The sequence below is a fragment of the Thermobia domestica genome, chromosome 2, assembly GCF_964235325.1.
Source record: "Thermobia domestica chromosome 2, izTheDome1.hap1.1, whole genome shotgun sequence".
Lineage (NCBI taxonomy): Eukaryota > Metazoa > Arthropoda > Insecta > Zygentoma > Lepismatidae > Thermobia > Thermobia domestica.
Window position 1 is genome coordinate 118,951,550 of NC_137455.1, and position 25,935 is coordinate 118,977,484.

The 25,935-nt window shown below is 36.3% G+C and overlaps 1 protein-coding gene across 1 annotated transcript in view; it reads right to left on the reverse strand.

Moving 5' to 3' along the window:
- LOC145675050 (N-acetylgalactosamine-6-sulfatase-like) overlaps positions 1 to 25,935 on the reverse strand; it is a 230,930-nt gene that overhangs the window by 9,601 nt on the left and 195,394 nt on the right. Inside the window, exons 8-11 of the mRNA XM_081745417.1 lie at positions 24,505 to 24,591; positions 15,469 to 15,497; positions 11,161 to 11,285; positions 5,614 to 5,716 (exon numbers count right to left, since the gene is read on the reverse strand). Of these exons, the coding sequence (XP_081601543.1) occupies positions 5,614 to 5,716; positions 11,161 to 11,285; positions 15,469 to 15,497; positions 24,505 to 24,591 (344 nt within the window). The remainder of the gene's footprint in view (positions 1 to 5,613; positions 5,717 to 11,160; positions 11,286 to 15,468; positions 15,498 to 24,504; positions 24,592 to 25,935) is intronic.

The window sequence follows — 25,935 nt, forward strand, 5'->3', positions numbered from 1 at the left end:
TTTTAACTGAGTATCCTCATCTATAGACATAATTTCTTTCTTCTTTACCGAAGCTGCTCTACGGATAGAATTTGACTCTGTCAATAAAGTAAAGCAAGACTTCTGCTCTGCTTCATGTGCAACCTGGTTTGTTTCAGTCTCCAAAGTTTCACTTGTTTCTATCAATTTCCGTTTCTTTCTCTGCAGCTGCTGTACATTTCCACTTATCTCTCTGCTCTTGCTTTGCATTTGACTTTCTCTTTCAACAGTCTATTTTCTCCAGCTCTACCATATAACGAGGGACGTACGCAGGGGGTGGGTCCCGGAGGTCAGGACCCCCTCCGAAATTTCTACCTTTGTGTAAATTTAGCCTAATTTTAGGGGCAATTTTAGGAATTTAATATAAAATACCTTCATACTTAGTTTGGACCCCCCTCCCCCCGAAATAGATTCCTGGGTACGTTACTGCATATAACGCTTCCTTGCATCGAAGGCATGATGCAGCAGTTCTTTTGTGATGTTGATTAAAGTAAGGTCTTTATGGGAAATGGTATCATACACCAATCTATGGAGGATTGATACTAGTACAAAGTACAGTTTCTGGAGGATAGTGATAGTGAAGACAGCATCCAAGAATGAGTTGACTGACTAGTGGATGAAAGAAGACAGAAGTTCTCCCAGCCAACCACCCTGTTGGAAGAAAGAAAGCCCATCAACCACTCACAAATGCAGGATCGTGACAAATTATTAGTCAGCACAAAAGCAGGAATAGCAAACAAAAATAGAAATGAATTAAAATCATTATAATTATGAAAAATCCGACATTCAGTATTTCTGTAAATTTCAAAGACAGAAATGCATTTCAAGGACATTTCCAGGATGTTTCCAGGACATAATCAATTGAAGGACATTCCCAGGACGAGTAGAAATACTTATCAACATATCCACAGTGAAGAACTTAGAAAATTTCTCACGGAGCGAAGTGGGAGGGAGAGAGTTCGAACCCTGTGAGAAAGATTTTTTTTTTTTTACTTTTTTATATTCTTGCTTAATTATAGATTAGGGCCTATCTAATTAAATTGTTCAAATTTCATTCATGGGGAATTTCTTTCCTATGGGGAAGAAAAATACTCCGAACTCTTCCTCAGTTCATTCCTAGTTTCCTCACTTCTTAAAATGCGTACTTTGCAACACTTTGTTGCTTCACACCCACTTCGAACACTCTTGGATAGTGGTGAATTCATAAAATTCCCTTGGTGAGGGAACTCTGAATAAACGAGGGAAGTGAACATAACACTTAAAAAAAAAAGAAAAGAGAGAGAGATAAGATTCAGTTCTATCGGAAAAATGCCCCAGAAGGGAATTTAGCAAGGTTGTTTTGTTTAAAACAAATTATCAAAACTTGTTTTAAATAATCCATTTTGTTTAAAACAAATTTATATACGTTTTAAACAAGTGTATTTGTAAGGTTTGTTTTAAACATTTTTATTTTTATTATTTTTGTAAAAGAATCTGCCAGAGAAAGAAAATTGAAAAAAAAAAAAGTGCTCCCTATTCAGAAGACTATTTTATTCCTGTGTAAATGTTTTGATTTCTCATGGCTATAGCAGTCAATGTGGTAATATACAATTTATTTTGTCTCTTTCCCTTCCCCCTTGTTTTTAGCGTTTATTGTATTGTTTAAATCCTTATCAGATAACTTGCGAGAAAGTGTCATAGCCAAAGGTTGGACTACATGGAGAACTGACATTAAAAAAATAAAAGAATTATCATGAAAACAAGTTTTTGTGTTGCATCCAAGAAGCAAATAAAGGGTTCTTTGTAAATTGCGCTGACATTCGTTGATATTGTACATGTTGGTTCTCAGTCTCCGTACAACTTGGAATCGTTTAAAGTGAGTTTATGGGAAGAAAAAAAGAACTCAAACTTCATCAGACAAGAAAACAACCATACGAGCTCGTTGCCCAATGTGTAAGAAATGATTTGTTTAGTTCAAAGAATGAAGTATCATTATTAAAAAGGCAGTGATATGAAAACACTGATAACCCAGATAGATGGTAGAAGTGTTGATCCGAAAATTGTTTCTGATGATTCTAACGTCAGTGATGTGGTTGAGATGTAACCGGAAACTTAGGTAAGAATTTTCTTACTGGGAAGACTTGATCTACATTTATTCGTCTGTACGTATGTATGTAACCACTCTATGGGACCCAATTTTCGGTCTTGAACATTGAATTTTGAGGGTAGAGGCACGAGACGTTCAGAATTTGCCGTACAGATTTTGACTGCAATCCGATGTAAAATTTCAAAAATATTGGTGGTAGGGCCATTTGAAACAATAAGCCCTGTCTCATATAGCCTTGCTACTGATGCAAAACTGTAGTAAGTCAAACTAAACGAAATGTATGTGTTTCGAATAAACTTGATTACCACGATTTATCGCGGTTTATAATTTGATATTGAAAATCGAATTATTGCACTCCAAAATTCGAGTGTTATTGTGGCTGTGAGATGAAGTTTACTACATAAGCAACAAAAAGTACTTTGAATGCGAGTTTACACTCTCCAAGTAGCAATATATTAGGACTTGCTTTTATTCACAATCAGTAGTATGAGAAATTTCGTTTTATATATATATATATATATATATATATATATATATATATATATAAATGAATGTTAGATTTTACTTAAGGTGAATCACCACCCGGAAGTCAATACATATTTTAACCCATTCCCTTCACTACTGCGCAATGAAACGTTACATATTATAAATATTGTACTAAAAGTTAGACTTATGTTTCACCTACAACACAAAACACTGATTCATTTGGTTGTGTCTTCTGATATCGAAAAAGATAACAAATAAAAGAAAATATTTGATTCGTTTTACGAGGAGCACATAAGATGGCACTTGCTGTTAGATCTTACCAGAAGTGCTCAGTTTTATGAATTGTTTATTTGTGTGGGGAAAGTATTTTAGAATAATGATCTTATTATGATGTATATATATATATATATATATATATATATATATATATATATATATATATATATATTGTTTGACCGTTTTTCGTGTTATGTTGCACATTTTATTTAAATTTTAATTTAGGTGTAAAGAAATAATTTTGAGAAGAAACTTGCGCAGAACGCCATAATGCGTTGTTGCCAAATTTGTACTTTTACTGTGGTAGTCACAATAAGAAAATTCCTGAATTCTAGCCTTGCAGTTCGAGAAGCGGAACTTAGCTATGAATTGCTGTAAGGGTCGAAAACTAATTTCTCCAGTAGCAGAATTCCATAATTACTTCCTATATTATCTGACATCAGTAAACATTCAACGCTATCTGGCAACGCTGCACTATTCAAGCAGTCTTTAGCATGGCACCGAGAACACCTATACATTATTCGGCGTAAGCTCTAAACTGCGATAAACAAAGCCACGTAAAACTAAATCTCGCTGATTTGCTGTTGTCCTACCGACGCTTGTACTCCTCCGCAAAATAGTTCATGTAATTGCATTATTACTTTTACTATGAAACTTCATATAAAACTGCTATATTATTATAAATGACAAAAATATAATACGGATTATCTAATAATCCTGCAATCGAGTGTGGCTAATGAAAGAACAATAAAAAAAAAAAAAACACTAAGCATGCGCAGTAATTATGGCGCCAACTCAACTGTGGACGGGTGTTCTGCTTTACAAGTCTGAAAGATGACTGGCATGAATCCCGGTTCCGCGAGTGTTGTGGTGAAACACCAACAAGGCAAACCTTTACTCACTAAGCAACAATTGTTTACGAGCGAAATGCAAATACTTTTTTTTTTTTTTTAATCTTTCGAGTGTCTTTTCTTTCTCTCTGCTGCTGCTGCTGTAAGTATCTGGACAACACGAGACATTATTGTCAAAATGCACGTGTATAATTTGCTCCTCCTCGTGGGGAGTGGGAGTGATACATCACTAGCCAATCGTATTTGTGACAAGCGGAAGGATACAAATATTTTGTTTATCGGAGTTTAGAGCTTACGCTGAACAATATATAGTGATCCACCTTAACGTGTTTAAAACATTTCTTCTTTTTTTCTCATACTAAAATTTATCTAATAGATTTAAAAAAAAAAATCGTTGGCGATCCATTTTACATGCATAATTTATCCCAACTATAGGAACTCGATTGTTGCGGTGTTTTCCATAGCTACAAGGTATTGCCAGTAATTTAATGCTGCCCCATTACATCTCTGAGTGTTGCTATACAGCACTGAAAATACTCTGTGGTTTTTTCAGGTTAGCATCCTGAGTGAAGTTCTCCTGGGTTTTCTTCATTCATACCAGCTAAATTCCGGGATGGTACTTAACATAATGATTGAAGATCGCTTCCTTCCTTTCCCATTCCTTTCTTTCTCCCCAATTCCTCGGGCAGTGTGATCACCGAGGGACAACACCCCTCATACCCAGGCTCCTATTTATATATTGTGTGCCCCTGTGCTCTGAATAATTTGCCGCCCCCCGCACAAACGTGTGTCTCAAACAAGGAAACAAGCCGTCACCGATACCGACCCACAGGGAGTGGAAGGGGAACGATACCCGAGTCCACACACAGAGAGAGAGAGAGTAGTGTATAGAGATCTAATGGGGACTGATTTTAAAGGTGGGATTGGCTGACAGCCATTTACTGTATCAACATCTTTGTGAAACTCCAATAATTATTGGTGATAACTGATAAGAAAAATAATTGTTTAGATTATTCACCGTCAGAAATGGTTTAATAGCATCTTTGTTACTAATACGATAAGCTGTCTGTCTGGCTGTAGCGCTTTTCAACTCGAGAACCATAATATATAGAAACATGAATTTTAAGATGTTTTAAAGCTCTCGGAGAAATGGTCAAATGATCTATTCCAGGTCCCTAGGTTACACCTGAGCTGATATACGGGGGTGCAATGTCTCCATAAGAATAACATGGGGACATTTTAAAAATAATCGAATATGACCCATATTAGAATTGAATTCATAGTTTTTCGGGTCGCTGAGGTGAATAGTGACAGTTTTAATCCCATTCAGCTTCAAGGCCATACTCTACTCCCCAGGGAGAGGGCAAGATTTTAAAAATAACCGAAAATGACAGATATTAATGTTGAATTCATAGTTTTTGAGGTCGCCGAGTTTAACGGTATCAGTTTTCATGATGTTCAATTTCATCCTTACCCCTTGGGGTAGGAGTGGGAGAGAATGACTTTTTAAAAATAATCAGATAAGCTAGCTAATTAGTAACTACTGTAATTAGAGCAAATTAAACACATTAACATATTTTCTCGCGTTTGCGCAGGACTCTGCGGGTTGCAAGTTTTAAATGCTCTTTATTGTGAATCTTTAAAAAATTCCAAAATTTTGCCGCCCTGTGCTCGAGCACAGAATAACACTTACCTAAATACGGGCCTGCCCATACGTGACAGGCAAACATGGCCATAGCTGCCGAAAGCCCAGAAATATAATTCTTTCTCCACTAACAATCATACTAAAATAGATCTTACAAATTCTACACAACGCTATGTCTATGTATTCTTTTACCCTGTTTGTTGTAGTTTCCATTTAGTGAATGTCTTTACAGTAATTTATTTATCATTTACCTCTTCCAGTTCTTCTTCAGGAGTTGACCACGTCCATAAGTGCATTTTATAAAGACCATGCCTCACAGCCATCAACCGGTCTCCGCGGTAGTAAAATATGGATCTACAAAGGCAAAGAGAAACTGTAATTGAATACAAAACATTAGTTTTATATTTTACTATCAAATGGTCTCCACGTGTTACTACCATCAATATTTTGTGTTTGTCCTTCTGTGTCTTTCTTGTAGAATTCCTCTGAATTCGAAGTCTCCCACAAGATTCGAACACCTCGTATGGGCATATTAGTTAACCGCTACTAATACTTTTTCTTCCCAAGTAGGTCATGAATCAAGAAATGCTTAGGCCCTAACCACCAGTTTAATTATTTTAAGTGAAAAGTATAAATACCAAATTTCATGACTCTTAACTTAAGGAACTGTAACACTTTTCCTTGTCGAATTTCCAGAAGCCCTTCCTTAGTGCTACTTTATATCACAAAACGAGGGTACTGTCCAAATTTCAAGTTTCTAAGTTAAGCTCGTTCTCTCAGTCGGTCTACTAAATATATTATTGAATTTTGAAATATACGAGTACATTCAGCTTGATATAGAACTAACGATAATCTTTGATATAAAACAAAATTGAAAAATTTCTAGGGCCTTATGCAGAGTCGTTTTGACGTATGATTAGCGTCATACTAAAAGCCTGATTACTACAGGAAACATATGTTAGTCGAACTCTTTAGTATGGCACTAATTACGTGCCAGAACGACTCTGCATAAGTCTTCTCGAGTTTTTCTCTTACCTAAGTAAGAAATAATCTTAGTTCAAATCAATTGCTTTAGCGCTCTACTGCACGGAAAAGGAAAGCTAACTGGTTTTGTGACTGCAATTTTATACAAAACGTGCGCATACTGTCTCCTTTTGCAACTCGAATTGTACTTTGAACTTAAAAAAAAAAAATCCAAAATATATAAACTGTGATACCTACTTGCAAGAAAGAATAAGATTAATGTTTTCTTTTCGATTGCCTTGTTTGTATATTTATTTTTGGTTTTTGTAGTTGTATTATACTTCTACAGGGAGACTATAATGCCAAGAACCAATGGGAGAATTCTTGAACAAGCCTTGCCTCAATACATTGTACCAGTACATGTAAACCTCAATACAATCTACATGTACAGTACATTCTCAAACATTCCTCCTCATTTCTTTGTTCAAGCTTCAACCTGTGAGGAACCAAAGCATCTTTAGCAGTAGTTATTCCTTTTTGGAGATGATCCAGATGAGACATCTTAACAACTTAAACAACAGAATTCAAAATTCTCCTTAGGGCGTAATCATGGGTTAAAATCAGGTGACCGTCCTAGCCAATTCACAAGCTTATTTATCACAATTTAGCGTCTGAGAAACATTTCATTCGACTGTCATGTCATATGATAACTGTATATCCCTCCCGTGTATTGTAACATGTTTTTTATGTTTGATCATCTGCTAGAAACAAATGTTTGCATTGCTGCATGTTGCCTCTCTCAGGAAACGATCCGACTTACAATTTCCAAACAATAGGGGTTTGATTGACTATATACCATTGTAGCAGTGGCGTGCCGTGACTTTTCTCACAGGGGACTAGGTTCGAAGAGAATGTGTGCTGTAGAGTGGAGGTCCTGAGTAGTATTGTTGACACCAAATAACACAATTTATATGTTTCTGTAAACGCTTCTTCAACCAAGCCTCTTTCTTTCAAGAAGTGGATAATTTCAGTCACAGTTTTATTTGAAAAATTTAAGAGTCTCTAAACCTATATTAATTCACTCCGCAAATTGTTAAAATTAAAAAAAAAAAAAACGTAAATTGATTTAAGGGTCAAAAACAAGCAATTAGGAATTCGAGATTTCAAGCACTGAAAATTCTTTAAATCTAACAGCTCAAGAAATTGTAACTCACTGAGATCTTGAAATAACAGTATCAATAATGTCATTCAAGAGATGCACGTATTTAATTTCTGAATCTGTTGAGTCATCTACTTTGCGTCTTTTATTAGAAGGTTCCCGTTGTCATCCAATTCTACTTTTCTATAAGTCTTCAAAATCGTTTTTTGCATTTCTAAGTTGAGATACCATCTTTTGTACTTTTTGGATGCAATATTTCACATCCAAGGTTTTACTTTAAAGAATGTTGAATAGTATATTCGTGCGCGAAAAAAAAAATGACTGAAAACTTTTAGTAGAAATGCAAAATCGAAATCCTTCAATGATAACTCACACTTTTTTTTTTTTTTTTTTTTTTTTTTTTTTTGTAGTCATGAAAGCTTCGGTGTCGCAATTATCTGAATCTTCTACAATGTTCTCAGAACACCGTAAGAGTTCTATTTGATTTTCATTTACTGCATTCACAATTTTGGAATTGTAATTCCATCTTATAGTGGCAACCGTTGGAAATCGCTTAGCTACTTCTGATTCAGCAAGCGCGTTACAGCGTTTCGATGAATATGAAAAGAAATTTGGAATGCCACTTATTCTAAAAAAATATTTTACATTCCTTGATGTGATTAACAGACTGTGGAACAACGAGATTGAGTCTGTGATGATAGCAGTGTATGGTGAGTGCACTCAAACACCTTTTCACGAAAGATCGTAAACCGTTCAAATGTCCAGAAAATGTGGCAGCTCCATCCATAGCCTAGTGCTACAAGCTTTTGCTTACAATTAAAATGAGAGAGAATTTGGAAAGCATGCTCACTTAAAGCAGTCGCAGTGCAATCACTAGTAACATCTGCAAAACAAATAAATCTTTCATGAATTGCCGTCTTTCGCGTATCGATTGAATGTTGAGAGATCTTTGCAATGTCCGTAATTTTGTCCAACATTATTGCTGTAAGAAGTGTATTGTTTATTTCTGACTTAATTTTATCCAGAATTACTCACCAACACATTTAATAATATAATTCTGAATTCTGTTTGATGTTCCTTTAAACACTCCCATGCCGTGAATATGACAAGTCAACATGGGCGCCCGAACGAGAGGGCAGGGTGGGGCCCGTACCTTCCTCTGGCTCACGAAAATGTATACGTAATATAGCAAACCACGTATATTAAATACCAGAAATACCAGACGCAACATAGCAACCATGGAGATGGACCCTTCCCTAAAAAAATTTCTTCAGGCGCCCCTGCAAGTCCGTTTAATGTCGTACTTAGAAAGTAACCGAATTACTTCAATATAATTTCCCTAATTGACAGAATCTTCCTGTTTGTTATGACTTCTAAATGATAGCTCTTGTTTAGCCATAAAACAAGAGGAATAAATCAATCGGTTCATTAGTTCTCGGTTTGAATCAACTTCTGCATTGCTTGCTCAATTAAAAATCAATTCTGGTTTCCCGAAAGTTTTCAATTTAGTTATTGTGGACAGGTGTGAATAACATTTTTCTTGGAGCAACTTGGGTTTGTGAAAAATTGTTCATGTCACAAAAGCCATCATTATTCCACACGTCCTTTTCTATGTGGAACAGAATACAAGGCCAGCAATACAGTTTGTTTCTTGTCTTACATGCAGAGTTAACTATTTCGAAGAAGCAAAATAATCCGTTTCGATATTATGTACCGGTATATAATCTTTCATTTTCGTCTAACTGGAAATTCTTGGAGTTGTTCTACCACTGGTTATTATTTGTTGCCTTTCTTGAAAATTAAGGAACCCAAATGATACCATGAATAATTGGTCCAGAATACAACACTGAAACGGCCGATCCCCACCCCTACTGTCTCCTGTACCAATTGAAGTAATATCACTGCTTGCGCCATCGCTTTGCTGCAAGGGACTCGGTTTCTCAAACGAGTCCCCTTCCATACTTTATTCTTTGAATCATTTTCAAAATATATTGGCAATCTAAAAAGTTCACACTTCACTAGATCTCTTAAAGTGTCAAGATTAATACTGTAAATTTAATAGCGTTAAAACTATTAACTGTAAAAACCAAACGAGCATTAAATTCGCTTACGACAGAACGCCCGTGCTTAGAACTTAGACAACATAATAATATGAGGACTAGCTGGCTGGACCCTGCTCCCTTCCCCCAGGGGCGGATCCAGGACCGACTTCTGGGGGGGGCGGTGGGTTGTCATACTGCTACTTTTAAGGGCTCCAAACTTTGGGATGGGTTTTATTTATATATATAAAATAAGAAAGTTTCCTCTTCTGGGGGGGGCGATCGCCCCGATCGCCCCCCCCCCTGGATCCGCCCCTGCCTTCCCCGAGAAAAGCCGATTAAAACCCGAACGTTTCCGATCTCCACTTTGTCGCACCCAGCACACGAGCTCTGACTAAAGTTGTGTCAGAACAATTGAAATAGTGTTATTTTACGAAAATAGAGAAATACAAACAATGTTTTCGTTTTCTTTGGTATATATTTATCACAAAATACTTTAATTAAAATGCCAGGGGACTAGCCTAGTCCCCTAGTCCCCTTGACGGCACGCCGCTGCATTGTAGTACCATGTTCCTACTTTTTTTCTGAAGTGCGGTCATGCGAGTATTAATCCATGGAATATAGGGTTAAAATTATATCAACAAATACTGGTGTATTCACTATTTTAGCCCTATGCTTAAAAAAATAAACGGTAATGAGTTATCATGTTACGAGCAAATGCTCAGTTATTTGACTTCAATGAGTGACGAACTCCATACTTTCTAGTTGTTAAAACGAAGAGCTACGCGTATCACTTGAAATGAAGGTAGTTCGGGAAAACATCAATTTCAGATTAGAGAGTTAAGTTCAAGTCTACCGTGCTTCCTTAGGGTTGCTACATATCCCGAATTTTAAGAAAATTTTCAGCGTCCTGAATTAAGCCTAAGAGGAATGCATTATATGATGGGACGCCAATTATCCAGAAAACTTACAAAGTATGCGACAGAAATTATTAGTGCCATTTGTAAATTTAGACTCACAATGTGTACCTATGACTAGCGAGATATTTATATGATTTCATTCCTCAAATTTTTTTCTGTTGACTGCAGCGCATCACTGCCAATGAAGTTATCTTTAATCGGTTAAGTGTTTCATAACTTCTTTTCAAATAATCACCAACCAAATTGATGATACGAGTTTTTTTCTTGTGTTTCTGGTTTAAATTTTCATTCATAAATATATGACTTTTTCTCTCTATCATTCTTAATAATGTGTTCTATGTACAGATGTGGTGTATGAGAAACCGAAGATCTATTCGTGTTCGATAAGAGTGTCCTGCTTTAGCCTTACCAACAGGTGACAACCCCAATCTTCCCCATCAATGTGTAAATTACATCTAACTGATTAAACGAAGGTATATCAGGTGATATCTAGAAAGTTTGGAGAAGGAATTTTCTAGTACAAGGAAGATGATTTCAGATTATTAATTATCTTGATACAGAAAAAACACTGATCTTCCAACTTGACGACGAAAGGCCAACTTGAAGGAAAGCGATTATATAATGTAGACGCAGTTCATTTCGCGCTCATACTGTTGTTGATTTATTGTTAATAAAATTAGTGTACTGTAAATTAAAAATATCCAAACATTTTACTACCTCTCTGTTTCTCCTTGATAAAGTAAAGTATTTCGCAGACTGATAGCATCAAATGTAATATTCCCAGGTATGTCAACTCCAGCAAATTCCAATATTGTAAGGAACAGATCCATATGTGTACCAAGCTGCAAAAATGCAAGAAAATAATTTTATAACAAGATCTTAACTTATTTACTCATATCCCAACTATTTTATTAGTCTTTACATTTTCAATATGCACATATTTTTGTTTCAACGTACAAATGTCTGTATTTTTGCGTACAATATTATGCGTCCCTCTGTAACATTCTTCAGATTGAGATATCAATTGCACGATACATTCATATTTTTCGAAGCAAAGTACTCCAAAATGTTGTGCCTCTTTGTGTAGACGTTCAAATGGAATGTATGTGGTAATAGAGTGATTCGTTATCTCCTCACTATTTCCGAAATTGAGTTTTCAAAAATCGGTAATGACAAAAATGTGTCAGTATCATAACAAACAAAAAAAAAATCCTATTTATAAAATATTAATCCAGAGATCAATTTTTCTCCCTTTTCAGTTCACAACTCTAACAGTGATTTAGCTTTGACCCCCTTTCCATGCAACCGTTTGCTTGTGTTGGAAGTTAAATTTTGGAAAATAATCGACACAATTTCACGTTTCAAATTTAAGCAACTTAATTTGGCTCCTTTGACGTCATCTTTCGAATAATTAATTTGCATCCTTTCTCGTCCCTTGGAAGTTGAAATCCCTCAGAGGCTTCAAACACGAGTAAGTTTGAAAAATTTATGTATTCATTTCGAATTTTCTAGAATGTAACTAGAATGAAAATTGATTTTGGAAACCGAAACCGGTTTTACGCTGTTCAAAGGGGAGTAATTTTTTTCTTTTTCTTAATAAGAAAGCGCATCTCACAAACCTCTGAAATAAAGAAGGGAAAACTCGACATATAATCTTTATATTAAAATAACTAATATGTGTTTTAGCAATATTGAAAATTCCGCACATAGAGGAAGAAAGAGAGCATTTTTCATCATAGAATTTCCCACAATTTTTGAAAAAAAAAAATGCCCAATATAAGGATAAGTTGCAGAAATTCGATGTTTTAATGTTTTAATTCGATAACTTTTAATTAAATAATACATGTTAAAGCATTTTTGAAAATTTCGCTCCTGATGGGAAAAAGCGAGACGATTTGTATAACACCAAAATTGTCGATTCTTTATTTACAAAATGTCAAATGTGAGGCTTCGCTTAGATTGGAGGTGTGAAATTTTATTTATAAACTGTTCATTAAAAATGAGCGAATATGCGCTGGAGCTTTCAAAAAATTATTTTTTTTTTAGAGGGATAAAGGGAAGTTTATAATATCCATTTTTAAATATATTCATTAAAGCTTACCCTAAAGGGCACTTCTGCTAATAATAATAATACGTACGTATGTGCGCGTAATATGAATGTATGTATGATAAGTGGTAGTCTAGTAGTAGTAGTAGTAGTAGTAGTAGTAGTAGTAGTAATAGTGTAAATTATCTGCTGTGAGTGCCAAGATGTAGCTGGTCTAGAACAGTCATTTCCAACTGCATGCTCTGTGAGGTCATAGTCTGGTAAACCGTATGAGAGGTGAAGAAGCTAACAGGTAGTCTAACGTTGATAAAAGGCAGTGATGACAAACGAGGTCAGGTAAACGAGAACATCGATCGCGTAGGAGATTGTTTTGCAAGCATACTGCTCGTCTCACATACTATAGCCTCGATACTGAAAGAGACGCAAAACTCTAATCACACCAACCTTTGACGGGTCCTTGCCAATGTTACAAAATAAAGGAATATATATATATATATATATATATATATATATATATATATATATATATATATATATATATATATATATATATATATATATATATAATCTATTTCATATTTTCAAACTAAACACAACACATTGAACAAAGCTAGATAGATAGATATAGATATATATAAAACACGTAACAGTTTCAACACTAATTGTGTCTTCATCAGACTTTCATTCCTTCTGTCTACTTGGTTACTTGGTAGTTGATTACCTTTTATATACCTTATGGACATCAGCTTTTAATTAGGCTCCGGTCTTCATTAAAGAATAAAAAAAACGTTTTTTTTTTATTTTCACTTGTTCAGCTGCATACTTGTCCAATTAAAAATATACCTATTTGCTGGATACATTCTTGGTCTTTAATTTTCCTTGTTTATGTCCCCTTATTTATTTGTCCTCTTTATTTCTCCTTCCTTTAGTAAAATCATCTCCCATTCTTTATTTATCACAAATCCTCCATTCTAATTCATCACCTTATCTCCTGCCTTCATGATTCCCCATTGTTGTTCCTTTTCAATCTTATGTCACCTTCGTGCTGCTTTATCCTTTCTCCTATCTTCTTTTTTGTTTCTCCTGCGTAAATTTTGTTACACTCCGTGCATCCTACTTTATATATTACCCCGCTTTGATTTTTGTCCACTATTGCTTTTCTCTTATTTTTTTCTGACTACTTCAATTATACTGCTTCCTTCTTTCCTGTATGTCCTAATTTATGAAGTATTTTCTTTAATTTCTTTGTTTCTTGTAAAACGTTGGAAGAAAGAGGAAGGAAGAAGAAGACAAGAAAAAATGGATTGGTGTAGAAAACCTAAACAAATAAGCCGGAACATGAAGAGGATATTCTAAAAGCGGGAATTAGGATATACAGGAAAGGAGGAAACACAATTGAAGTAGTCAGAAAAAACATGAGAAGCAATAGTGGACAAAAATCAAAGCGGGGTATTATACAGGGTGTTGATGAACTATACCGACAAACTGTAATAGGTGATTCCTCACATCAAAATAAGAGAAAAAGTTCATATGGACCTATGGCGAAAAGTGCATAGTTTCAGAGCTAGGGTTGTCCAAAATCGCGAAAAAGCTAAATTTCAATAGGCCCTATTTCGAATTCCAGAAACTGTGGATGGTGGTTCTTATCAATGTACAGGAAGCCATCAGTTCACAATCCAAAAGTGCATATTTCATCAATTGTCAATAGGTGTAAAGGGTATTCCGTACAGGGTGTAATTCTCAGATATGCTCTCAATAAGTTTTCAGATACACCCTCATTTCATGAAGGGTCCAAAGTAGGCAAGAGGTAAGCCTTGACAACAATGGGCATCCAATGCTTGAGAGGGAAGTCATAAGTGTTATGAACCAGCAGCTCCATATTTCTTTGTGTTCGGAATAACGTGTGATGATATGTATTTCGTAACGGTATATTTCACGTTTTCATCACTTATAAGCGTGAAAGAAAATATCGCAGCATGCGTTTTCCCGAGTACGAGAGACCGTGTTGCTTACGATCCTTAACACTTCCGACATCGCGCCAAAGGATTCCGTGTTCACTGCTATCAAGGAATATCATTTGCTACTTTGGACCAATCATAAAGTCAGAGCATATCTCAAAATTCGGTTGATGGCGTGTCCGGAAATTTCAAATATGGAATACTCTGTTCACCCATTGAACATTGATGAAATATGCATTTTTGGATTGTGTATGCGTGACTTCCTTTACACTGATAAGGACCACCATTTACAGTCTTTCGAATTCAAAATAGGGCCTCTTTGAAATTTGGCTTTTCGCGATTTTGGACAGCCCTAGCTCTGAAACTATGCACTTTTCGCCATAGGTCCATATGAACTTTTTCTCTTATTTTGATGTGATGAATCACCTTTTACAGTTTGTCGGTATAGTTCATTAACACCCTGTATAAAGTACCGATGTATGGAATGTAACAAAATTTACATAGAAGAAACAAAAAACAATAGGAGAAAGGACTAAGCAGCACAAGGATGACATCAGAAAGACAAACCACAGGATAGGATGGGAAGGAACAGAGGTCATAGAAGCGGAGAACAGGACATTGGTGAGGAAATGGAAAGAAACCATGGAAATCGTGAAGGCAGGTGACAAGGTGATGAATTGGAATGGAGGATTTACGATAAAGAAAGAATGGGAGAGGATTTTACTTCAAGAAGAAGAAAGAAAGAGAACAAATGAGTAAGGGAACATAAACAAAGATAATTAAAGGACAAGAATGTATCCAGCAAATAGGCATTTTAATTGGACAAGTAAGGAACTGAAAAAGTGAAAGTGAAAAACAGAAATGTTACTTTTTCATGAAGGGGCAAAGCCTAATAAAAGTGATCTCCGTAAGATAGAAAACACAGTCAGTATGTCAAAACTGTTACATGTTATATATATATCATAGACACACTATGTTTTGAATATTGAAGAATAATGAATTAGGGTATATTATATTTACTTGATGTGATATTGTTCCTTCAGGGATTACTCCTAGTAGTAAGGGCGACACTCTGCCTAACTTTGGACTTTGACCCCGACCTTTGTGACGTCATAGGTCAAAGGTCAATGACCTTGGCCCGGGGTCAATGACCTAGGGGTACCTAGGACCACCCCCTCTAAATTTCGGTAGGGGTACCTTGGCCCACCCCCTAAATTTTGGCAGGGGTACATAGGACCACCCCCCTTAAATTTTGGAAATTGCCAAATCTAAAAATTTGGTATGGTAGCCTAGGACCATAGTATGTACCTCTATCAGTATTGGGTGTCTATGTCGTTCCCTTTCATGGGTAAAAAATTGCCAAAAAGTCAAATTTCGGGGTTTTTGACCTAATTTATCCCCTTTGATGAGGTATTATTACCCTATATGGTTATATGGACGTATACAGGGGTTCATTACCTATCATAAGACATGGGTATATTAATGCACCCCTTGAAAAATTTGGGAGGGGTACCTTGGCCCACCCCTTAAATTTTGGAAATTGTCCAATTTAAACATTTGGTATTATAGTATATGTATTATGATAAATTTGGGTGGTCCACCTCGTTCCCTTTTAGGGGTACAAAATTGCCAAAATATAAACGTAAGCAATACGTTGTACCACGTGTTTGGTTTTGACCTAATTTATTTCCTTGGATGAGATCCTATTATCTTATATGGTTATATGGTCATGTATAGGGGTCCATCCCCTATTATAAGACATAGGTACATTTGTGCACCCCCGGGAATGGTATCTTGGCCCGCCCCTTAAGTTTTAGAAATTGCCAAATTTAAACATTTGGTATCATAGTACTGGACCCTAATAAATATTACTATAAATTTGGGTGGTCCACCTCGTTCTTTTTAGGGGCCATTTTGTTCAGCTTTAGGGGTGAACATGGATACCTTGGAATCGTCCCGAGTTCAATTCTTGGAAATGTTGAATTTAATGTCCCCGCGAAAACGATGGTGATGAAAAATGGTGAAAACATGAACTTCCTTGACTGAGGATTGAAGCAGAGACCTCATACACTAGAGACAAACGCTAAGCGACCGTACACGTGTGTTGATTACTATGCAATGGTCCCGAGTTTGATTCTTGGTGCTAGTTTCAGGAAATGTTAACGTCCCACTTGAAACGATGATGAGAAATGAGAAAACATCATAAACTTACTTGCTTGCGGATTGAAGCAGAGAACTCACACATCAGAAAAAAAACGCTGAGCCACCGTGCTCCATTCAGTGCGAGCAGTTTTGCGTATGAAAAGAACATGAACAGATTATGTTACATTACTACACATTTCTGCTTGTTGTTACGCATAGAAGCTTGTTATTGTGAAATTGCAGCATGTGCTTTTACTACATCAGCATTTTTTTCTCAGCTGACGGACTTTTAAAGCTCAACTTTACATTTATGTCAAAGACAGTTTCGTAACATATCGATGAATGTTACATTTTTTCAATCAAGTTTAAGGAAAATGAATCACATTTAGATGTGGTAATTTGAATGTCGTAAGAAACTAACGAGTCAACGGTATGATGTCATTATCAAAATTGCGATACTAGATGTCGTAACGATTGATGTGTAAGGAGAAAAACGTGAATAATGTCACAACCAATCAGATTGCTTCTTACATCACGTTTCGGTTCATGATGAAAGCTGTGTTTTCATTGGTTCTCCGTGATGTCATTGATTCATTTTCCTCGTTTCTGATTGGCTGATAGTGTTGTCACTTTATAGTTGAACCGTTTCAGACCTAAATAAAATTCTTAATTTCATTTTCAAATCCTACTTCCACGAAGATCGTGAATGAACGTAGGTGTACCTCTAGTGACAGCGTGACTTTACTCCGTTCCTTGAATTTGAGGTAAGTATCAACCGCGTTTTCTTAACATCAATGGAGTGTTTTTTTGCATGAGGATAACATTGTTATCACTGCTTTTTATTTTAGCATGAAATATTTAGCAAATGGAAGAATAACTCTCACTTACTTGACCGGGAATCCCACACATTAGAAGTAAGCACGAGAAATTTGTTGATTTTGGTTTAGCGTCCCTTCAGTAGTGGGGGGCTAGGAATACAGCTTAATGTTGAATCTGATCGCATACTGGGTGTTGAACCCGGGCCAGAGGTGCGTAACGCTAACCACTTAGCTCAGTTTCTGATAGTAAACAAAGAAACTACGCACGAATTTGTTCCCTACAACGTGAGACGTGGACCTACAGTTTAATGTGGGATCTGATCTTCCGCCGAGAAACGAATTCGAGTCTTTCTTGCCTTAGCTCGAGAAAAGCAAACGCATGAGATTTTGTTTTCGTTTCATGTTCGTCATACGTTTAAAGTTCAGTGTCAGAGGAAAAATGCTTACTACAATGATTCTTTCAGCACAGTTAGAAAAACAATTTCATTCATTCTTTTTATCACTACAGAAACTTAGGTCATTTACATGTTGATGTTGGTCCCGGGTTTGACGACAATAAAACGTTTCAGTAGTAGAACTATTTGAGATATGATCATTCTTTTAGGATTGATCGTGTAGTCATTTTGATAACGTAGTGATCTCTGAATTCAATTTTAATTCGTGCTTTTTTTTTTCGTTTTAGATATTTGTTTTCTTTGCCTATTCCTTTTTTGCTTACCTTACCTTTTTCCTATTTGAATATGGCTACTTCTGGCTTTACTGTCTTGCGAGAAATCAATAGACATTATCGGCGTTTTAATCTCGAAGGACGAATGCTGGAAATTCAAATTAATGCTCCGGCCAGTGGCACCGATATTGTGGAGTGGGTTCAGGCCTCCTTTCAACAGATGTTGGATTATTTATTGGAAAACGTCGACGAATCATCGATGGTTGGATTGTCGATTTTATCTCACGATGAGAAGAACAAGCCATTTTATTTATCTTTCCGGCATGCAAGTAATTTGACACTGGAGACTTTATGGGCATCCTTTGATCGCATCCTTCAAAGTAACGATAGTTTTCTCATGAACGAACCGTTCATTGTCCATTTTCATCATGTGGCTGTGCCCCGTGGATTTGGGAGAATGCGTCGAGGTCTTTTATCAAACGACGAATTATTAAAACGCAAGACTGGCATTTTACGTGTAAAAAACACCGACAAGAAATGTTTAGCGTATGCAATTGTGATTGCTATTGGTTTAAAGAAATATAAGGATACGAACAAGAAACTGTACAGACAATATCACAACCAGAGCAAGTGTGTTGTTATTCCAGACGTACATGAACTTTTGTCCAGATCATCAGTGAATTTAGACCATGGGGGATCTGTGGAAGAATTACGACAATTGCAACGCTACTTGACAAATTATAAACTTACCGTATACACCAGTTTTTCCGGAGAAGATATTCTGTATGAAGGGCCGGGTGGCGAAGACAAGATTCCAATCAATTTAATGTGCATCAATTCTCATTATGACATCATCACGTCATTAACGTCTGTTTTTTCTACTGGATATTATTGTGTAGCATGCCACAAAAAATATGATCATCTTAATAGACACGTTAAGAACTGTTCGGCCATGTGTGAGAAATGTTTGCAAAAACCGCCATGCAGTAAGACCAATACGGAGAAGCAGTGCCTAGAATGCAATCGTGAATTTTATGGTGAAACATGTTATACAAATCATCTGACTGTACCATACCATAAAGGCCAGCCAATATGCAAGATGGTGAAACAGTGTTCCAAATGTCTACGCATTTATTCGTTTGTCCGTACAGGGGAAAGAAAACATGATTGTACAGATTATTTTTGTAATGTGTGCCATAAACACGTTACGTCTACCCACCAATGCTACATGAAGCCTGATACGACTCAATTAAAACCTGGAGTTCCATCAGTGTTACATGCCAAGAAAGCTATGATTGTCTTCTATGATATCGAAGCCACACAGGATACTTTCTTCGATGAAGACACGTTCATTCATAAGCCCAATTTACTGGTGGCCCAACAAGTATGTTACAACTGTGTTCAAGATGAAGATATACATCATCCGTGTGAAGTTTGTGGACAGCGAGAACATATTTTTCAAGATGATCCGATCAATGCCTTTCTTGCGTATTTACGTCAACCACGACCCAACATCAAACTTATTGTATCTTTGGCACATAACTGTAAGGGATATGATGGTCATTTTATTCTTAAATCTTTAGTGGAAGAACATGAATTGAAACCTACTTTGATCTTGAACGGAGCAAAAATTTTAAGCATGAAAGTGAATCACTTATCGTTTATTGACTCCTTAAATTTCATGCCAATGGCTTTAAGTAAATTATCCAAGGCATTTCATTTACCAGCGACCAAAGGATATTTTCCACACTTTTTTAATACTGCTGCAAATCAAACGTATGTGGGAAAATTACCGGACATCCATTATTATGGTGCAGATGAAATGAAAGTGGATGAACGAGAAAAATTCATGACATGGTACAACGAACACCAGAACGATACGTTTATTTTCCAAGAAGAATTGGTAAACTATTGTGTCCAGGACGTCAACGTACTTCGAATGGCTTGTATATCTTTCATGACCACTTTTGAACAAGAAACTCACGTTAATCCTTTCCTGGAGGCTATCACTTTGGCGAGTGCGTGCAATTTAGTATTTCGACGAAATTTCTTAAAACCTAATACTATTAGCATTCTCCCTGCACGTGGATATCGTCACAGAAACAATCAGTCACGGATTGCTTTGCAGTGGCTTGCCTACATGGAAGAAAAAGAGGGTCATTCAATTCAACATGCTGCGAGAGGAAAAGAAGTTTATGTTGCTGGTTTTCATCTGGACGGTTACTACAAAGATCCCGACACTGAAGAGGAACACGTGTATGAATTTGAAGGGTGCAGATTCCACGGCTGTACTCTATGTGTCCCTACAGGCCGTGATCAACCCATTTATGAGAACTCCGAAGAAACAATGAACTATCGCTACGAGAGAACACAGCGTAAAATGAAATTATTACGATCCATGGGATATAAAGTACATGAAATGTGGGAATGTGAATTTCGTCAAGTGTTAAAATCCAATCCAGCATTGGCCTCTTCTTTAAGCACACATCCTTATACTAATAAGACACCATTAAATCCAAGAGACAGCTTCTATGGTGGCCGTGTTAATGCCATTAAATTGTATCACGTCGCAAATGAAAATGAAGGCGAAGAAATAAAATTCTTGGATATCGTTTCCCTGTATCCTTATGTGAATAAATGTGGACGGTATCCAATAGGGCACCCACGAATATATCTACAGGGAGATCCAGAAATGCCCGACATCCAAGATGTCAACGGATTGGTCAAGTTGAAGATTTTGCCTAGCAGAAATGTGTTTCATCCAGTGCTGCCATTTCGCTCAAATAAGAAGTTGTTGTTTCCACTTTGTGCTGCCTGTGCCACAGCATTAAATCAAGATTCTGAATGTACACATTCGGACAGTGAACGAAGTCTAACAGGAACATGGGTGTCCTATGAAATTCAAAAAGCCATTGAACTTGGGTATCAAGTCATTGAAATTTACGAAATTTGGGATTACGACATCACCGTATATGATCCAGAAACCAAGACTGGCGGATTATTCAGCGAATACATTAATACATTTTTGAAATCGAAGCTGGAAGCTTCTGGTTGGCCTGCCAATTGCGTCACCGAAGAAGAAAAGCAGCAGTATATCCAAGTGGTACAACAACGGGAAGGCATAACTTTAGATGCAGCAAATATAATGACAAATTCAGCACGTCGTAGTCTTGCAAAACTCTGTTTGAATGCCTTCTGGGGACGACTCGCTATAAGAGACAATTTCAGCCAAACGACCATCATTAACGACCCCAAAGAACTGTATCAGAAATTAACTGCTCCAGACATAAAAGTCAACCAAATTTTACCTGTTAACGATTCGATGTTATACCTTTATTGGCAGTATGAAGATGATGTTCCAGTACAAAATCACAATGCTAATGTTGTCCTTGGAGCATTTACAACGTGTCAAGCTCGTCTGGAACTCTACAAATATTTAGAACTGCTGCAAGAAAGAGTACTATATTTCGATACAGATTCAGTGATATTCACGCAGCGACCATCACAGCCCACAATAGAACCAGAAGTATTTCTTGGTTCAATGTCAAATGAACTGGAATCAATTGGACCAAAAGCATACATTAAAAAAATTCGTGTCTGGTGGCCCAAAACAGTACGCCTTGGAAATCTACAACCCCGACACGAAATCAACCAGTTATGTATGCAAAATTCGTGGATTCACACTCAATTATACTGCAAGTCAAAAGTTAAATTTCAATAGTCTGGAGCAAATGATCATAAATCAATCGAGTGAAAAAATCTCCATTAGCACGCCGCACAAAATTTACAGAACCCACGATCATCATCTTGTCACAAAACCTGAAGAAAAGAAGTACAGTTTCAACTATAAAAAACGCCGATTAATACCAGACACATACGAGACATTGCCCTATGGGTATAAAAAAGCCAGACCAGAATAACAGCCATATTTTCCCCTAATCCCACCAACATCACCTCCCAAAGACGGGGCAAAGAATCAACGCAACACGGGACATGCTTCAACGAGGCCACAGCGGAAAAACAAAACTCAGATGACATCACCTTGCAGAAACCCGAGGAGAAAAAAAAGGAATTCAGGTACGTCACATTTGCGTTTCTTTTCTCACCTCACTCTCTCTTGATCAGTTAGTTCGATGTTAATAATCTGTTTTTCTTCTTTCACAGGAAACAAAATAAATATTACCATGTATATTCATATGTTTTATTTTCTCTTTACAGAATTTGTACCCGTCACGGACACGTCTTCCTTTGAAGAAAAAAAATTCTGTATTCATTTTCACATGCTAAAAATAAATGTACAAAAACATGATTCTGTGTTTTATTTCCTGTACTGCGATTTCAATTTCTTTTTTCTGAATCAGTTTACCGGTAAAATAAATCAATGTTTTGCGGAAAAAAAATCAAACTAAATTTTTGTTTCAGAAAATTTTTTGTGTACGAAAAAAAACTGATTCAGAAAATTTTTGTGTACGAAAAAAAAATGTTTTCAGAAAAATTTTTTGTGTACGAAAACAAAATTCTGTTTCAGAAATTTTTGTGTGTGTACAAAACAAAAACTGTTTCAGAAAAATTTTTATGTACAAACAAAATTCTGTTTCAGAAAAAATTTTTGTGTGCAAAACAAAAATCAGTTTTCGTCACGAAACTGCTCCGACTAAATGAATCGATTCATTCTGATAGTGTTGGCAACACTGGAAAATTTCGGTAAGTATCGCTCAGGCACTGAGTTACAGCGAACACAACTAGATTCGAACCAACAACCTTACATGTCTGATTCATCTCTAAATATATCCAACTAAACAATAAGATTGTGTGTATACGCCAATGCTTAGCACTGAGTCAGCAAAGGTTTTTTCTTCAAGGTCAAAGTTGCACACGAAGTAAAAAGATGACAACACAGATCTTCTATCTTTCTATATGAAACATAAACCTAGTGTAAACTGCTCGCACTGAAATGTGTAATGTAACATAATCTGTTCGTCTTCTTTTCATACGCGAAACTGTTCGCACTAAATGGAGTACGGCGGCTCAGCGCTTGTCTCTAACGAGTGAGGTTCCTGCTTCAATCCACAACGAACTAAGTTCATGTTTCCTCCTATCATTTTTCATCATCGTTTCAAGGGGACGTTAAACTCAACATTTCCTGAAACTAATACAAAAAATCAAACTCGGAACCATTACATAGTAATCAACAAACTGAACTTCTCAATGGAGTATGGTAACTCAGCTCTTATATCTGATGTTTGAGGTCTCTGCTTCAATCCGCAAGCAAGTAAGTTTATGATATTTTCTCATTTTCATCATCGTTTCAAGGGAACGTTAACATTTCCTGAAACTAACACCAAGAATCAAACTCGGGACCATTGCATAGTAATCAACACACGTGTACGGTCGCTTAGCGTTTGTCTCTAGTGTATGAGGTCTCTGCTTCAATCCTCAGTCAAGGAAGTTCATGTTTTCACCATTTTTCATCACCATCGTTTTCGCGGGGACATTAAATTCAACATTTCCAAGAATTGAACTCGGGACGATTCCAAGGTATCCATGTTCACCCCTAAAGCTGAACAAAATGGCCCCTAAAAAGAACGAGGTGGACCACCCAAATTTATAGTAATATTTATTAGGGTCCAGTACTATGATACCAAATGTTTAAATTTGGCAATTTCTAAAACTTAAGGGGCGGGCCAAGATACCATTCCCGGGGGTGCACAAATGTACCTATGTCTTATAATAGGGGATGGACCCCTATACATGACCATATAACCATATAAGATAATAGGATCTCATCCAAGGAAATAAATTAGGTCAAAACCAAACACGTGGTACAACGTATTGCTTACGTTTATATTTTGGCAATTTTGTACCCCTAAAAGGGAACGAGGTGGACCACCCAAATTTATCATAATACATATACTATAATACCAAATGTTTAAATTGGACAATTTCCAAAATTTAAGGGGTGGGCCAAGGTACCCCTCCCAAATTTTTCAAGGGGTGCATTAATATACCCATGTCTTATGATAGGTAATGAACCCCTGTATACGTCCATATAACCATATAGGGTAATAATACCTCATCAAAGGGGATAAATTAGGTCAAAAACCCCCGAAATTTGACTTTTTGGCAATTTTTTACCCATGAAAGGGAACGACATAGACACCCAATACTGATAGAGGTACATACTATGGTCCTAGGCTACCATACCAAATTTTTAGATTTGGCAATTTCCAAAATTTAAGGGGGGTGGTCCTATGTACCCCTGCCAAAATTTAGGGGGTGGGCCAAGGTACCCCTACCGAAATTTAGAGGGGGTGGTCCTAGGTACCCCTAGGTCATTGACCCCGGGCCAAGGTCATTGACCTTTGACCTATGACGTCACAAAGGTCGGGGTCAAAGTCCAAAGTTAGGCAGAGTGTCGCCCTTACTACTCTCCTGGCCACCAGGCTATTGTAGGCACTCGCATTCCACCTTCGAAAGTTGTTTGTTTCCCACATAGAAGAGGTCCACAACTACCAGCTAGTTATTAAAAAATACAGATATATATGTATATATTGTAAGCATTATTTTATTTCTGTATATCTATAACAAAATTAATTGCTGTTATTTAGGGAACCAAGACCAAACATACAATTAAAAAAAAAAGGATCTTCCAAGCACAACTATAAGCTGCGAGAGAGCAAGCACGTGACCGGGTGTTTTTTTTTTCTCTCTCCTTTCTTTCTTCAAAGTGATGGTTTAGTTCTAGCAAATGAGTTATTACCATACGATAACAAACTCCTATACAATGTTCAAATTTTCTGGTAGAATTGTTTATCATTCCTGGGAAATATATTAAATTCGCCTCAGAAAAAAATCACGTTTTTTGATAAATTTTCCTAAAAGTTTTATCAGCATAGAAAGAGAAATTAGATTTGAAAAAGCAAGATTCAAAACTCTCGAAACTATAATCTGGTTTATCTACTTACGAATTGTCGATTATTGATTTATTTATTTACATTTATTAAGTGGAAAAATATATTAAACTATTAATTTCAGTTACGCTATTGTTATTAAAAACTAAAGTGAACGTTTATCAAAATTTTGTACAAAAAAAAGAATGTTGCAAAAGTGATTCATATGAAATAACTAAAGACCGGAAGTTATGGCAAAATACTCAAAAATGGCAGGCAAAATGGCAAAATAAATTCGAAAAAATGACATTTTATGTGGCAGAAATTAACATATTCGTTTTACTTTTAAGATTTCGTCTTAAAACTGCTTTTTCAAAAACCGTTTTCGGTTTTAAAAAAGCATTTCATCGATCACTAATAATTTACGCAGATTATTAAAATTAATATCAAAATAATGATTAATAAAATAATCATTGCAAGTATCATTAATTTAGAGAATCACTAAAAAGAGGACAAATCTTTTTAGGAGTTCTCGGGAAAGTAGTCCTGCTACACAGCACATAGTTCACTTCTTGTTGCATGAAATAACGAAGTTCTCTTTTTATATTTTCCGCCGTAAGATTATGTTGACTGTCTGTTAAGATTCGTTTGAGAGGCGAAAACGACCTTTCAACATCTACCAATGTGAGAGGAGCGTATTTAAATCACACGGCAAACATGGTATCCAAACCCACACATCAACCGTGTTCCTACCCTCTAAAACTTTAGAAATATTTCTAATTGTCTGCAAGTAGCGGTTTTCACTAACAAGACACTTTTTCTTCAAAACTTCACCTTTTTCACAGGGAATATTGGACACATCTTTTACCACAATCAAACACATTCATAGCAGCCCAGTTCCAGATTTTTTTCCAGGGAAATGATTGACGTTGGTATCTGCGAGAAATTTGAAAAGATGAATGTGTTCACA